Raw genomic sequence first — 15991 nt, 5'->3', positions numbered from 1 at the left:
ATGTTCTACTCTATTTTGTGTCAACATTGAGGCATATTTTCATTGATTTTTTTTTAGATTATATTTTACTTTTTGGTAGGATGTATTATATTTTATTAATTCTTAATCATTGATTACATTACATCAATTATAATTGGTTTGATATATAAATATAATAACTTTTTCTTAAATATATAATAATAATAAACTTTTTTATTGAAAAAATAAAAAATACTCTGAGTGACATATTTTTAATTATTGAATCAAATTAAATAATAATAATAATAATAATAATAATAATAATAATAATAATAATAATAATAATAATCTATGCAACTTTATTGATAATCCTGTATAAAACGCAAATTATCTAAGAACTATTAGTCATTATCGAGCATTACGTTATAAAAAATTTTGCATATTTGATTCTTTAATAATTTTTATAATATCATATACTATGTTAGTTATTAAAAATTATACGCCATAAATTAAAATTATACAGAAAAGGTTATTAACAGGAACATTTTGCCAGTCTTAAATTGATGACAAGCTCAGCATATCAAAATTTCAAATCGTCACTTTATATGAATAGGTTAGAGGTGTACATCAAACGCCATTCTTCCTCTGCTACTCTCCCCAAAGAAAAAGAATAATGATAATTAAAAAAAATAAAAATAAAAATTAGACATCAAGTGCCAAAACTACGATCTCCAGCATCTCCAAGTCCAGGAACTATAAATCTGAAAAAACAAAAATCATACAAAAAGATTAAACAAGCATACTGCACCTCCTCTTTTCAGTGCCCAAATGATGAGATAATTATAATGTGCACAAGAACGGAGACAGGTACTTACCCTTTGTCATTGACTGTGGGATCAATAATTCCAGTGTAAACGTGAAGCCTGCAAAATCATAAAACAATGTAAAACCTTTAGGGACGGTTAAGTTTTATATTAAATTACAAAAAGTAGTTTTATCTGATTTACCCAGGGAACTTCTCACTAAGCTTTTGAAGGGCTGGAGGAGCAGCAACTGCAGATATCTGTTACACAGCAGCTTTCATTCAGTGGAGTACTAATCAAACTTCAGAGTAAGAGAAAGGTAATAGATAGAGCACTTGCTCACTAAAATTGCATTCACAATCATCAAATAGATAAAGCAATTTTTTTTTTAAAAAAAAAAAAAAGCAGGCTCAAATCAATAAGCAGATTTTCTAAAAGCAAACTCTATATATGATAACAAACTTTCATCAATGTAGCATATTTGCTCCAAGCAAATCCCAAAAGTAATTCTCCCATTCAAGCATGAATATTTGTGCATGCATGCATACATAGTATAATGTGGACATAAGAGAACAAATTTTGAAAACATATCAAGGCAGTACCAGTTTTCTCTACGAACCACAAAAGATAGTCATAATCATTTCATTTTATAAAAAAGTAAATTCATATAACTCCATAAGAAGTAAAAGAACAATGACCCACTTTTTGCTGGCTATGCTTTGATTCTCCTAAAAAAGGATTAAATTATCCCTGTTCTTCAATCTCATCATCCTCTCCTCTCTCCACACATATGCATTAAAAACTCCATAACCAAACCTACAATTTCCTAATGCAAACTCAAATCAAGTACCGAAAAACAGGATGGAGCAACAAAGGAAGAGATTCTTTGATTGCCAAAATATAAGTTCCACAAGATCGGGGATTTTGAGAAAGTTAATGGCGAGATTCAAGCATCTTTTGGATGGATGATGACTAAATGTGAAACTGATATGCCCATTGAATGTCTTCTCTCCCATTTTCGCATTCCACAATTCCTTTTATCTCTTCATTCAATTTTTTTTTCTATTTGATTTTTGAGACAAGCCCTCCTCTCATTATTTTATGGGAGAGGTGTGGAAGAAGAGGGATAATTTAGTAATCAGCAAAAAGTAGACCCATTTTTTTTCTAATTTTGACAGATTACTGCTGATATGGCAATTTTGTATTTAATTATAATGATATTTTTAAGTGTTCAATAGGTCACGAAATTAGTTCAGGTGTCTAATAGACAAAACTCAAATAGTTCAAGTGTGTGATGATATATTTGGCCAAATTGCTTTTGAAGAAATAAATTGCATATCAGTTTTCAGAAATGCAGGATGGATTCTTGATAAACTAGTTACCACTTTTATTTGTTTGTTCTCAACCCCATGTTCCTTAATGAGGTCAAGAGCAGCCACTATTGTGCCACCTGTAATCAAACAAAAATGCCTCAAATCAAAAGATACAGGAAAGTGCTGGGGAAAAAAAAGGTGCTTGAAAGATGCAACAAAATTGTGCTATTGAAGCATGAAAATTTAAGCACAAGTAATTACATATTGGATGAATTGAGATGAATTTATGAGAAAAGAAAGGCTTGAAAATTATTTTTTAGAAGAAAACTGAGATTTCATGCTGCCATCACTCTTCTTCCTACTGGTTATGCTGAATTAAGTATGAGAAGTAGTGAATCACTGTGCATATAATCTAAACTTCCCTGTCTAATTATCTTGTTGTACTATAGAATTCTTTTTCTGCTCATTGTTCCTTTAAATGGGGCATAACATATAACATTGTTCAAATGATCAATTTGAATGCTAAGTGATAAGTATAATTTTCCAAATTGAAGACACAGCGAGACATTAATATTTGTTTTTCCCATATAAGTTAGCAAGGCAATAGGTACTAGGTTCCATTTCTTTCATAAAATATGTTTTCTTGGGTCAAAGGGAAAGTACATCAATTCTAAAGAAATTGACTTTCATGTTTTCAAAATAAAAAACAAAGGCATTTTCTAGACTTTGACAAACTCATAAAAAGGAAAGATATCCATAAAAGAACTACAAGTCATTAGAACCACAATTAGACTACCAACCTTTGCTGATCATCTCTGCCTATCACCACCACCAGTGGTTGGCAACAGTCACTGGTGACAACCACAATTTACTCTATCATTGTATGATTTTCTCACATATTCAGCAATAAATAGAAAAATGAGAAATTCTTATATGTTTAACATTTTAATTGTTTTATTTTTTGAAAATAAATATCTTCCCATGTGAGATACTTCCCAATTGATTTTCAATATTATCACCAAATAACAAAAGATAAGTTTTTTCTTAGAAAATATTTTCCATAGACAAACCACTTTTCGTGAAACAGTATTAATGACGTTTTACATCAACTTTTAATAAATGACCAATGAAACTCAACCAAGCATTAGTCCGAATTAATTTCAGGTTGTAGAGTCTCAAAGCTGAATGCCCATGTAATGCAAGAATGAATAGGATAACTAGAACATAATGACATCATAGATTTTCTTTATTTTTTGAAGGACCAACGTTTTTTGAGGCAGGCAACATGATAAGCTCCATGATATTGTGAAATGAAGAACACTAATAAAACAAAGATTATCATCAGACGATAAAAACAGATAGATGTGGATAGGATTTCACCCAATAAGAATGCAATATTACCCGTTGCCAGCATGGGATCTACCACAAATACTCGTGACTCTTTGGGGAATTTTTCAGGTAACCTAAAGGAATTGCAAAATGTGAAAGAGAGTCACACCAACAAGAAGCAAAATTCCAATATATCAATGTTTGGAAACAACAGATAATAAGAGCCACTGAATATAAACAGGGTGAAAAGTAAACATTCCTAATTTATTTGACAGAAAATGCTTACTTGTTCAGATATATTGTTGGTTGAAGTGTCTCCTCGTCTCTGCTTATCCCTTAATTTCCAAAAGGAGGAGGGAAAAGAGGTAGAGGATTAAAATTTATCAAACAAAACTGCAAAATCAACTAGGTTCAAAACAAGCTAACTGCAAAATCAACTAGGTTCAAAACAAGCTAACTTATTTTTAGAACAGTTAATGGATTGCCTTTTTTTCCCATTTAAAGGATGGGCTACCTAATGGGTGGTATTCTACGCCCACCTGATGACATGAAAAATGGATTTGCTCCCAAGTCTATAGGTGCTAATTATGATGATTGTGTCGTCAATGTTATGGTAAATGTAATGAAATATCTAGGGAACAATCCTTCACTCTATAAGTGCCAATTTATAATGAATAATGATTGTATGGTCAATCTTATGATAAGTGTAATGCAAACTCAACAGAACAATCATTGACTCTACAACCCTATAATCATACTCTTCAGATTATTGATTCATCTTTTCTATAATACATATTAAAGTACGAATGCCTGAGGAGGGGGGGCGCCGCAAGGGGGGGGGGGGGGGGGTGGCCGCCGGGCACACAAAATTACTGAAAAACTGGAAAACAAAAATAAACTAACTCAATTCTCTAATTTTTAATACTTCTTTAGTTAAATCTAAGACTTTTTTCAAAAGATTTATTAAATAAGAATCCTATAGGAATCCTCCTTTTCAAAAAAATCCTATAAGATTTATTAAAGCAGCATTGCTAAACAAACATAATTAAAAATGCCAGATTTCAGAGTATAATAACCTTTTCTTACCTATATGATAGGTTTTTGTTGCAGGCAAAATTGATGATGCATGTTCTGCAAGAGCAAGACCAGCTCTCAAGATAGGAACAACCTAGAAAATTAATAGAAAAAAAAAATTCAGTTAATGACCTCAAAAGCAGCACCAAGGCTCCACTAGATTATACTAATAATAAATAAACACACACTCAGTTACCTTGTAAGGGGGTTTTGGTTGGTGGGGGGTTGATCAACAGTAAAGTAAAAGTAGATATGCACATAAATCAGGGGAGCAAAAATAATACAGTATTAAAAAAATTTTAAGTTTTGTAACCGGTAACCAACCGCCACAGGCTCCCTTGGATCAATAAATTCAACTGAGGCAACACCCATTGGTGACTGAATCTGCCCGGTGATGGTAGGCTGACAAAAATACCACAGAGAAGTAAGTGGAAAACATCATCAAAACAACCTTTATAGAATAATAATTTTCTTGTCCATCAAACATGGGTCTTTCTAATTGATCTAGGTGCAATCAAGAAGTTATAGTTAGTGTGATATGAGTAACCAAATGACTTAACCTGATTGTTTTCAAGCATTATTGAATGTTTTGCACATGTTCTATGGCTTCTAAGCTCTAACTCCACGATTAATTGATAGTTTAGAATTAAACAAACCAAAACAACACTATTTGTACTTGATAAAATTTAATTCAATGCCTATCCTGCACCATCAGTGATGTTGTTAAATTCCCAACGTCTATTTATCACATATTGTGCATACAGACATGAAATGCAGTTATGCACATGCACACAGAAAGGAAGGGCAGTGTTTTTTTTTTAATAAAAAAAAAAACAAAGTTTCATACTTAAAGTAGCAAGAACATTCAAAAGAAAAATATTTTTGAATGACATTCTGGATATCAATGCAAAGAAATATGGGCAAGAAGAATGGCTTTTATCACTTATATATATCAGCATTTACTTAAGATTAGCTTACATAAAACATCTGAATCAATTGTGTGTGCGCGTGTACACTAACAGCATATGAGGGAAAAATAACTTACCAACCAATCCCTTGAAGCTTCATAAATTAAAAGCCTCCCTAACTCAGCCAAGGCATTTCCTGCCAAAATAGGAAAGAGAAAAAAGATCCCAAAACAATACTATAAGACATGGGAAGCATACAGAAGGAAGAACCATGAATAAAAGGATAAAAAAATATAAATAAAAATAAAAAAAGCTAGAGAAGCCAGCGATTTTAAAAGACCAATTTTTTGACACAAATTGATCCAACGGGCTAAAGCTTCCAACAGTTACTGATCAAAGCTTAAAAGCATATTATAGAAGCCAGAAAATTTTAATGCAGACACCCACATCAAAATTATTCTTTCGATGCAGAAGGGAAGCTACATAGATATCACATCCATCAAATAATAAAAGAGTTACTCCAAAATGGCAGGGTAACTGTTTCTTTCCCACATAAATAAAAAATAGTTAAAAGAGTTAAAAATGGCATACATACAAATTTTATGTACTTGCTGCCAAGTTATAAACTTACAAATAGAGCATTCTTGGTCCGCCCAAACACATATAAAGACAAACATATAGAAATACACTTAACTGAAAATTGGGCAAGGAGTTTGCTCATTCCTCAGGACTGAAACCCAGTGCTTGATCAAGGGATGTGGAGGCACAAACACCTAAGAAATTGAATCAACTGAAATCAATTAGCAATCAAGCTAATCTCATAGCAAGCAAAAGAAAACACAAAGGAACAAAAATGAACTAACAAGCATTCTATCCTCTGAAATCGGCTTTTCTTCTGTAGCCATGTGAGACTTCACAGTTAGAAAGCTGCACCGTGAAGGATTAGAACACGACATCTAAAGCATGACAAAAGAATAAGCATAATCAGTTAAACTTTCACAACTATGACAGTGAAAGAATTACACTGGCACATGAAAATGCAAAAGCAGAGCACAGAGAAAGAAAGTGTAATGGGTTTAACCTTTTGGGGATTGAGAGAAAAATAAGAAGATGGAAGGAAATTAAGCATGAGAGGAGAGTTAGGGTTTCGCAGGTGACATTTATACGCTAAACGCGGCGTAGAAGGCGGGCACCGGAGAGAGAAATTAATGTGAGACGCCATTCATCCGGGAACTTCGATCTGAGAGTGTAGTAGCTTAGCTAGATTCAACTTGTTGAGAGGTTTTAGACTACTGGGTTTGGTTTGGTCGAAGAGGGGATGCGGATTGTGGATGTGACCGCCTTTTGATCAGGACTGAACTCTGTTGGGTTTGAGTCCACGGGCTTTAACTCAAAAGTCCAAACAATGAAATCCATTGGGCAAATGAATTGTCTGCACAGAGACATTAGCCCATTCCCATGTTACAATGGAGTTTGGAGAAGGAAGAGAGAAGGGGTTACCTCGCCGTCGCCGGATTGTTGCTGACCTCAGAAATCAAGTAATGGTTTAAGGGAGCTAGGTAGGGGAAGTCACTATATAGTAATGATTTCAGAAATCGCGGTAGTGCTAAGCAAACAACTAGCCAATTAGGTGTACCTGTAATTTTTAATATCATCAGCATTAGTTTTTGTCTGTAAAAGATATAAGGCACATACATAATGCTTAGAACAGAACTCGACAACTTGAAAAAAGACCTGATGGGATTGGATTGTCAAAGTTCATTAACTTTGCGGGTGACAAAGAAGAGGATCCAGCTAACACTTGACCCACCACCATTCTTTAGTTTTGATGGCCGTCAGATTCTTGGAATTGGCACCAGATAACGATGCCCTTTTGATTTCTACGAATAATGTGTCGAGTGCGCCATTCATTCTTCATGCAAGACACAACTTCCAAGCGCCAAGCTGCTTGCCAGAATGAGTGCCTGTGACGTGTGCAGGCGACCATGCTGATGGGTCGCTTAGTAGCTAGCGCAAGCTCTGTGAATTTGATGTACATCCAGTTGCCTATATATTTGCCTCGCGCGCTGCACCCTAGCCGTCCTTGCGGTCCAGCCAAATGATGCGTGCGGATGGTGAAGCGTTGTATTTTTTTTTTTCAATTGACGAAAATATTATACTATTAAAAAAGTCAATTATAAAAAAAAAGTATATACTAAAAGTTTGTGTGGTCAATTCACATTTTTATCTCTAATTTCAATTTATATATAAATTAATCAAAATTTTAAAATTTGTCAGAAGTAAAATTATATTTAAAAAGTTAATAAAAATTAATAATAAATTATAATATAGTATTTAAAATTTTATTTGAATAATAAATGAAATTTTTTAATATAATTATGATTTAATCTAAATATTTGACACTTATATTTAAAAGGAAATATATTTTATATTTATTTTTAATTAAAATTTTATAAAAAAAATTATTAATTGAAATTAATGTAATTATAAAAAAAATCATTACATTTAAATATAAAATATAAAATAAATTTACACCTTTTATAAAATAATTTTAAAAAAATATATATATATATAATTAAAAAAAAATATTTCTCGCATGAATCATAGACTTTATTAAATAGAATATATATTTTATATATAATTTATTTTAATTAAAAGCTATAATTCATGATAAATTGAATTTTCAGAAAATTTCTTTTTTTTTCTTGTGAAGAGAAGATTAAAATTGTATAACTATGCATATTATTGCATTGATTTTTTTTAATTTCTCTTCAATTAAAATTTGAACTCATTAATGAATTTTTCAAAATTTTAATGAAAAAAATTAATAAAAAAATTTATGTTTAAACTCAATTTTCCATTAATTGTAATATCTATTAAATAAAATATACTATTAATTATAATAAATTATATATAAAATATATATTTTATTTAATGTGGGATAAATTCTCTCTAATTATATATTTTTTTTTCAAAATTACACTAAATTATAGTGCAGACACTTTATAAGAATGTATAAATTTATTTTTACATTTTATATTTGGATACATAAATTTTTTTACTTGATTTAAAAACTAATTATATTAATTTCAATTAAAAATAAATATAAAATATATACTTTTTTTAAATATAAAATTTAATCGATCAACTAAAAATGCTAAATGTTTACATTAAATCACGATTATATCTAAAAATTTTATTTATTAAAATTTTAAATATTATATTATAATTTACTATTAATTTTTCAAATTTAATTTTACTCATTTAGATATAATTGTGGCAAGTTTTAAAGATTTGACTAATTTGGATACAAATTGAAATTATGAATATAAATATAAACTGATCCAAATGTTTATCATTTTTTATACAATGGCCAAAAAAACAAATAAAAATTACACCTTATAATCACGCATTTTTAATTACTAATTTTTTACCATATTATATTCATTGTTTAAACTTGGAATTTACTATATATATATATATATATATATAATTTAAAAAAAAAATTTCATGCTAATTACTATCATATTCACACATTTCTAATTATTCATTAAAATAAAAAGAATAAATTTCATATATGTGTAAAACAAATTCAAAAATATCCAATCTTTATTTGATTGAGAAAAAAAAAAGGAGGAAAATAAGCTTTAATCTTTTTTTTTATTTAGACATCAAATAAAGGAAATAAAAGAGAAAAAAAAATTTAATTAACCCAAAATTTTCCCACAAACTGAATGGAAATAAAGAGATATTGGTATTATTTTATTTATATTAAAACAACTAAATACCCTTTTACAATACAATAAATATAAAAAATATATATATAAAATATTGATATTATCTTTTTAAAGAAAAACTTATATTTATCTCCAATTTTAATAATTTCTCAAAACAACTTTCTTCTTCTTTCTTTTGCTATTTAATTTCTATTCATTTTCGCTGTATCCAAACAAACGATAATATTAAAGACTCGAATTCCCCTTTTTTCACAAAAAGATATTAATATTATCGAATTCCCCTTTCTCACAAAGGAGCAGCCTTATTCTTTTTTTTGCACGACTCGAATTCCCCTTTCTCTGATCCTGACAAGATCAATAGTCTCTCGAATTCGAGTTTTTATAAAAGCAAAAAAAGAAAAAGGAAAATCTTCTCATATTTCACCGTCCCACAGTTCTTCCAGGCTTCTATAAGGGCTGAGAGTTTCGTGCACAGCAAAATCCCCTCGGAGGAGTCTTTGCTGCATCACACACCAGAATGATATACAGTGAGAGGACAATTTCATAACAGTCATTGATATGAAAGCATGAGTACATGCCCAGGCCTTGAGGCGAAAGTATACATACCTGATGGATTTCTGATAATTTTGAAAAGGACTCTGGAGGGATACACCAATCAAACAAGCTTAAATTTTCCTTGATCCTGGATTCATTTACACTTTTTGGAAGGACACTGTGACCACTCTGGATACCCCAGCGAAGAGCAACTTGTGCTGGTGATTTGTTGAGCTTCTCAGCAATTTCAATCAGTATTGGTTCCTTTAAGATTTCTCCTTTAACCCAAGAACCTGGAGACCCCAGGGGAGAATATGCCTGCAAAGGGCAATTTTCTTCACATTATTTGAACAGAACAATCAAGCAAGCCTGACCACTACAAACGATAAATTAGTGACGAAACATACCGATAGATGAACTCCAGTTGATTTACATAAATTGTGAAGTGCAGGTTGCTGCCAGACAGGGTGGCATTCCACCTGATTAACCGCAGGTGGCACTTTTGCGTATTTGAGGAGGTCTTGCAGCTTCTTAGTTGAGAAGTTGCTGACGCCAATTGCGCGTGCCTGGCCTGATGCATATAAGCCTTCCATTGCAGTCCATGTCTCTGGAAGGCACAGTGGAGCCATGTTTTTTGGGTCCCAACCACTTGTCCCTGGCTTTGTACGAAATGGCCAATGTATCTGCAACACAATGCCATATCTTGGATCATTTATTTTTTGCAAGGAGAGATGTTACTGTTAACATGGTCAATGAGGCATACGAGATAAAGATCAATATAGTCAAGTTGCAGGTCTTCTAAACTCTTGCTTAGTGCCTTTGAGACATCTTCAGGAGCATGGTCACTGCACCTGAAAATATTACAATTTTATAGCTATAAGTTTATGTAATTCTTCACTTGAATATATTTCCTTAGTCCACAAGAACGAAAAGATTCAAGCTAAAGATTCACAACTGAGAGAAAAAATAAAAACATTAAAACGGGAAACAAATACCATAGCTTAGATGTGATGAATAGCTCACTACGTTTCACTTCTCCAGAGGAAAACAATTCCTTCAATGCATCCCCTATCTGCATTCCATCAAATAGAACACAATATGCTAAAGATTATTCTGAGAAATCCCATTACAAAAATGCTAACAAACACAATAATTAGAGTTTGTTACCTCTTTTTCATTACTGTAAACTTTGGCACAGTCTATATGCCTGTAACCGGCCTGCAAAATCAAATTATTCAAGTAACAGTAAACTGTAAGAGCTCGAGTTCGAAGGCAAACAAAAATGGCCTAAACTAAAAATATTTGTAAAACAAGAAAATGGTTGGAGCTTAAGAAGCACAGATGGGATTGATGATTAGAGGAAAATAACCTTGACAGCAGCTTTGACGGCTTCACCGACGACACCAGGTTCAGCTTTCCATGTCCCCAAGCCAACGGCTGGAATCCTAGCACCCGTATTGAGATCAAAATATAAGGGTTCGTGTTTATTCTCTTTGTCCATATTCTTCTTCTACACCGATGATTAATTAGAGATTCTATTGCAATTATAAAAATATAAGTTGCATTTATGTGAAAAAGTCGGTGTCACTCGTAGATTTTCAGGGCAAGAAAAGTGGATCCTTGCATTTTTATTGCTTCCCAAACAAATTAAGAGTCCTAGAAAGTTATGTTCATGTAAGGGTGATCATCGTTGTTCTGATCAATTCAAAATTGAACCGAATTAGTTAATTTTAATTTAGTTCAAAATTTTATTTTAATTAATTCAACTTTAATTGAATTCATTTTTTTTTATTCAGTTTGATTTTAATAAATTTAATATATATCTTATTTAACAAAATTATTCATAATTAATTGACACATGATATATAATTAAAAACAATAATTTTATTAAAAAAATATAAAATATTTAGATTTTAAAATATTTAAAATTCCAGTTGATAAGACTATATAATCTATAAACTAATGAAAAATCTTAGCAATTTGTTTCTTACCAATTCGAATTTATATATTTAATAATAAAATTTTCCATTTTTTTAATAAAAAAAATCAAATATCTATTTTTTTTTAAATTTTATCATTGATGACATATTCTTAATAATGGGTTGTCAATTTTTTTTTTTAAATTCTACTCGAAGATTGAATATTAAAATTTATAGCAAAATTCAATCTAAATAACTTGTATTCACTAATAATTAACACTTGGAATAATTGAAAAAATTATAATTATAATATATTTAATATAAATATAATTTTAATTTTAATTTATTTCAATCATATTCATATATATATATATATATATATATATATATATATATATATATCTAAAAGTTAATAGATGCTGCATCATATTTTGCTGGAGAAATTAATTATTAACTGACAAACATATTTAAAATTTAATTTTAACTTACATTCTTTTAATTATTAATATAAAATATTAAAATCTTATCATAAAAGTGGAATAAGTTTTATTAGATAAGCTATAACTAAGTTTGAAATTTTAATTTAACTTATTTGTATTTGACATTGGGCATAATAAAAAAATAATAATTTTATTTAAATAATATAAAATACTTAAAGTCTTATTTTAATTTATTTTTTTTAATTATTAATATAAAATATTTAAAATTTTATTTTAAAAATAAATTAATTTTATTAGATAAACCCTAACCAAGTTTGAAATTTCAATGTCCGTTTTTAATAAGAAGTCAATTATTAATTTCCCAGCAAAGTCACAGCCACTATTTGGTTGAATGACTTCTGAAGCATTAGTTAATGAAAAATCAATACAATGATGCAAATGGCAAAATCACAATTTGATTTCAAGAATTGTTTATTTCGATTTTACAGGCCACTTTTCATTAAGGCTTAAGCTACCTAGTTATGTTTAATGTATTTAATCATTGTTAAATTGGTTTAACATACTTAATATAGTTAATCTTTTTCATATTTGACAGTTGGTTTCAATAGTTCTTTCCATAGTAAAATTAAAAAAAAGTTAAAAAAATAATATTCAGCTTAATTTTTTCTTGTAATATTAAAAAAATACTTATTTTTTAATTAATAAATTTTAGATAAGTGATACTGAAAATTATATGAGTTCGGAATTTTTCTCATGTCAATCACTTATTCTTCTTCAACGTACTCCTATTGAAAAATAATGGCATTTGCATGCTTGTATTTCAATGACACTTTCTTCTTCTTTTTCTTTAAATCATTAATCTTAATTATGATTTCATATATAAAATAATAATTTTATTAAAAAATATAAGATATTTAAAATTTTATTTTAAAATTTAATTTAATTTTATTAACAAAACCTAACGAATGAATTTGAAATCTGATTTTAATTTATAATTTATAATTATAAATTTAATTATTAATATTAAATAATATTTAATTTAATAATTTAGTAGCATTTCACTTAAACCAAAATAATTTACCAAACTAAAATTTTAATTTTGATTTAGTTCCAGTGAATTTTTTTTTTTTTTATATATCAAAACCAAACCAAATCAATTTTAAAAAAACTTAAAACGAACCCTTAAAGTTCACTTTATTTAGGTGATATAAAAATAAAAAATAAAAAATTTAAATCATTACCGCACAACTAGCTACCTATAGAAGGATAGTATAGATAATCAATGACAATTGAATGTTGCGTCTCTTAATCAAAATACGCTTTATCAACTAAAGCATTTCTGTCATACACCATTTTTATCATCCATGACAAATTAGGTGTAAAACAAGACTAATAACTAGAATGTGCCCAAAACAGTTCACGAATTTCACTACTCGCTCTCCCTCCAACAGTAATACAAATTCAGATGGTGAACATTTCAAATGAACTAAATTACTAAATGGGCAGGTGTCACCGCCCAGCACATAAGCTTGGCTGCATTCGTTGTTGTCCCATTGCACGAAGAGTTACCTTTCCATGAAACTCTTGAGGTTCTTCAGCCACAGCAAGTATTCTTTGTTGTCCTTGTTTGCCATGTAATCAAACAAAAAGTTGGTTGTGCTAGGTTTGATCCCTCTAATCTCAAGATATTTGTGGAAAGCCTTTTGCAAATTTTCATCCAAATCACTGTTAAAGAGAAGCTGAAGTTAGTCAAATATCACAAGAAGGATTAACACATTTAATGGTACCATATCATACGCTAGAAACTTACTAAAAGTCAGGCCCTTCATATGCAAGTTGATCTTCAGAATATTCTGAATTTTTAACTGACAAGGTATCGATCGTGACCTCATCAGGGCAAGCAGTGATACCAAACTCCAGACACTGACCATTTCCTTTAGAAATATTCACAACCAGTGGAATGCTTGGTGGGTTATCTGAATCCTCAGTATTTTTATCCTGGTCATCATCATCGTCCTCAGCATCCACCTCTGGAATACTAGGTGCATCAACTTCAACTTTGATTATCTCATCTTGAAACTTTCTTTTTAGTAATATGGTTCTCTCTCCAGGGTTATCTTGGATTTCAAAAGGAAATCCACTTGGGATATCCTCTACCTGTTTAGGGATCATTAAATAAAATTAAGATGATGCTTGTAGCATCTATCAATGCTATCTCAAGCACTTTAACGAATAATGACAAGTTCAGAGAGAGCCACTCAAGTGTTACCTTTATCAGCAAGATTTTACTAGTGTTGCTAGTAAATAGATAAGCGAAGAGCATAACAAGTGGATTGTAAGAGCATATGTGGGCAAGAGCATAACAAGAATTGGGGTGGCAAAGATGGACTTCCTTTCATTTACATACTGGGGTGTAAGAAGGGATTGTTATGGAAAGAAAAGCAAGAAAATTGTTGAGAAATAAATTATGCACATTGGGCAATGATTCAAGAACTAGCATACTTGGTTACCCTAGGAAATGGATATCAAGATCCCAAATTTAAAAATCCCATTCCAATTTTATTTTTGAAATAACTGATAGGATTTAACAGCAATCTTAAGACTTATGCTTAAAGCTAGACACAAACAGGGAGTAATCATGAAGTATTATAACCCAAAACTTGGCTACCTTAAAAATGATATCAAGCAAGGAATTGCAAAAGCTGTGCTGAAAAATGGAAAAATTACCCAATTTTGATGAATTCATTAAATCGTAGAAAATAAGGGGGAAAAAAAATCAAATTTCATATTAACAATCCCAACCAACCAACCTAAATCGGTAAACGCCACAAGAAATTTATGTACTAAACAAATGCTATGCACAACTAAACAACAAACTAGACAATCAAAATCAACAAAAATCATAACAGTCAAAATAAATTTTTAATATAAAATACAAACTAGAAATGGAAGACTTACTGTGGGTGGCTCGGCGCAGTCGATCTCGGACTCAAGGACTCGAATCAAACTCTCATCGGCGCTCGGTTTTGCTCCGGCGGCCGTCGAGAATCGCAAAAATGGAAGAAATAATTGCCGACAGTACTCGTGCCTGAGATTGCGCTTTTCAACACAGAGACCGGCGGATATTATGCTGCCAAAGGTCCTCTGTGAACCCAGGGAGCGAATTGAAAGTGGAAGCACAGATGCTGAGGCTCTGCGAAGAATAGAACTGAATGCCATTTGCAGGTATTGAAGAAAAGGGGTCAAGGGCGAGGAGAAGGGTTTTGCGGGGTTAGGGTTTAGAGGAAGGGTTTTGCGTTCTTTATAAGGCGTCTTTGGGCAAAATAGTGGGCCTTGACCCTTAACTCCGGCCGCATTTTCTTTTTTCACTTTTTAGGAATACTATAAAAAGATTTTTTTTTTGTTTTTATTAAATAGAGCATAATAGGGTATATAATTAGAGGTAATTTTTTTTTTTTGCATAAAAGTGAATAACTTAAAAAAAATAAATAAATTTTTTTTAATTCAACTTAATTTCTATTACATGAGAAACATCATATAATATCTATCACTCTTATTTTACACATATTAAGTTCGAACGGTAAGTTAATTCAATTTTAAATTGAATTATTTTTTTTAATATATATATAATAAAAAAATTTATGATTTAGTCTTTAAATTTTATCACTAATGATAATTTAATTTTTAAATTTTAAAAATTAAACTATTTAATTTTTAACTTTTATTTCTATTAAAATTATAAAATTCTCCATCTAAAATTATCATTAATCTCACTGATTTAAATGGTATAAGAAAAGAAAAAATTTAAATGACTAAATTACCGTTTCTTATTTTCTGTACTATCTCTATCTTCTTTCTCTCTCTCTCTCTCTCTCTCTCTCTCTCCCATTTCCCTGTCTTCCTCTTCCTACTCTCTCTCTCTCTCTCTCTCTCTCTCTTTGTGCACATTTTTTTTTCTCTTTCCCCATCTTAATAT

The 15991-nt window shown here is 30.3% G+C and overlaps 3 protein-coding genes across 4 annotated transcripts; all 3 read right to left on the bottom strand.

The window, feature by feature from the left end:
- Window positions 1–536: 536 nt before the first annotated feature.
- Window positions 537–7330, bottom strand: LOC110658287 (uracil phosphoribosyltransferase). Of its 2 annotated transcripts, XM_058144103.1 has the most exons (13): window positions 7120–7330; window positions 6886–7021; window positions 6249–6341; window positions 6080–6158; window positions 5523–5581; window positions 4802–4879; window positions 4490–4571; window positions 3690–3738; window positions 3476–3537; window positions 2144–2211; window positions 966–1021; window positions 834–881; window positions 537–719 (listed from the first exon to the last, which is right to left on the bottom strand). In XM_058144103.1, exons 3-13 carry the CDS (start codon window positions 6339–6341, stop codon window positions 668–670), a joined length of 726 nt encoding a protein of 241 aa, XP_058000086.1. In that variant the 5' UTR covers window positions 6886–7021; window positions 7120–7330; the 3' UTR covers window positions 537–667. The 2 variants fall into 2 exon arrangements, with proteins under 2 accessions (XP_058000086.1, XP_058000085.1); XM_058144102.1 differs by lacking the exons at window positions 6886–7021; window positions 7120–7330 and adding an exon at window positions 6467–6849.
- Window positions 7331–9439: 2109 nt separating this feature from the next.
- On the bottom strand, window positions 9440–11158 carry LOC110658264 (NADPH-dependent aldo-keto reductase, chloroplastic-like). Its single transcript, XM_021815798.2, has 7 exons — window positions 11026–11158; window positions 10824–10874; window positions 10652–10728; window positions 10420–10507; window positions 10064–10339; window positions 9729–9974; window positions 9440–9622 (listed from the first exon to the last, which is right to left on the bottom strand). The coding sequence occupies exons 1-7, from the start codon at window positions 11155–11157 to the stop codon at window positions 9536–9538; spliced, it is 957 nt and encodes a 318-aa protein (XP_021671490.1). The 5' UTR covers window position 11158; the 3' UTR covers window positions 9440–9535.
- A 2094-nt stretch (window positions 11159–13252) lies between these two features.
- On the bottom strand, window positions 13253–15306 carry LOC110658288 (uncharacterized protein At2g39795, mitochondrial). The gene is made up of 3 exons (XM_021815842.2): window positions 14974–15306; window positions 13826–14172; window positions 13253–13740 (listed from the first exon to the last, which is right to left on the bottom strand). The coding sequence occupies exons 1-3, from the start codon at window positions 15232–15234 to the stop codon at window positions 13581–13583; spliced, it is 768 nt and encodes a 255-aa protein (XP_021671534.2). The 5' UTR covers window positions 15235–15306; the 3' UTR covers window positions 13253–13580.
- Window positions 15307–15991: the final 685 nt, after the last annotated feature.

The sequence above is a fragment of the Hevea brasiliensis genome, chromosome 3 (genome assembly GCF_030052815.1).
Source record: "Hevea brasiliensis isolate MT/VB/25A 57/8 chromosome 3, ASM3005281v1, whole genome shotgun sequence".
In the NCBI taxonomy this organism is placed as follows: domain Eukaryota; kingdom Viridiplantae; phylum Streptophyta; class Magnoliopsida; order Malpighiales; family Euphorbiaceae; genus Hevea; species Hevea brasiliensis.
The sequence above is the reverse complement of the archived record's forward strand: the minus strand, read 5'-3'. Positions and strand labels throughout refer to the sequence as shown.

Excerpts from the sequence above, each read along its gene's own strand:
- LOC110658287 (XM_058144102.1), bottom strand. The coding sequence starts at position 6,607 with ATGGCGTCTCACATTAATTTCTCTCTCCGGTGCCCGCCTTCTACGCCG. Across the intron at positions 1,022-2,143 it reads AGAACAAACAAATAAAAGTG|ATATCTGCAGTTGCTGCTCC; the intron begins GTAACTAGTTTA and ends GCTGTGTAACAG. Across the intron at positions 882-965 it reads CTTAGTGAGAAGTTCCCTGG|GCTTCACGTTTACACTGGAA; the intron begins GTAAATCAGATA and ends ATGATTTTGCAG.
- LOC110658264 (XM_021815798.2), bottom strand. The coding sequence starts at position 11,157 with ATGGACAAAGAGAATAAACACGAACCCTTATATTTTGATCTCAATACG. Across the intron at positions 10,508-10,651 it reads TTCATCACATCTAAGCTATG|GTGCAGTGACCATGCTCCTG; the intron begins GTATTTGTTTCC and ends TAATATTTTCAG. Across the intron at positions 10,340-10,419 it reads ACTATATTGATCTTTATCTC|ATACATTGGCCATTTCGTAC; the intron begins GTATGCCTCATT and ends ATTGTGTTGCAG.
- LOC110658288 (XM_021815842.2), bottom strand. The coding sequence starts at position 15,234 with ATGGCATTCAGTTCTATTCTTCGCAGAGCCTCAGCATCTGTGCTTCCA. Across the intron at positions 14,173-14,973 it reads ACTGCGCCGAGCCACCCACA|GTAGAGGATATCCCAAGTGG; the intron begins GTAAGTCTTCCA and ends ATCCCTAAACAG. Across the intron at positions 13,741-13,825 it reads TATGAAGGGCCTGACTTTTA|TGATTTGGATGAAAATTTGC; the intron begins GTAAGTTTCTAG and ends TCTCTTTAACAG.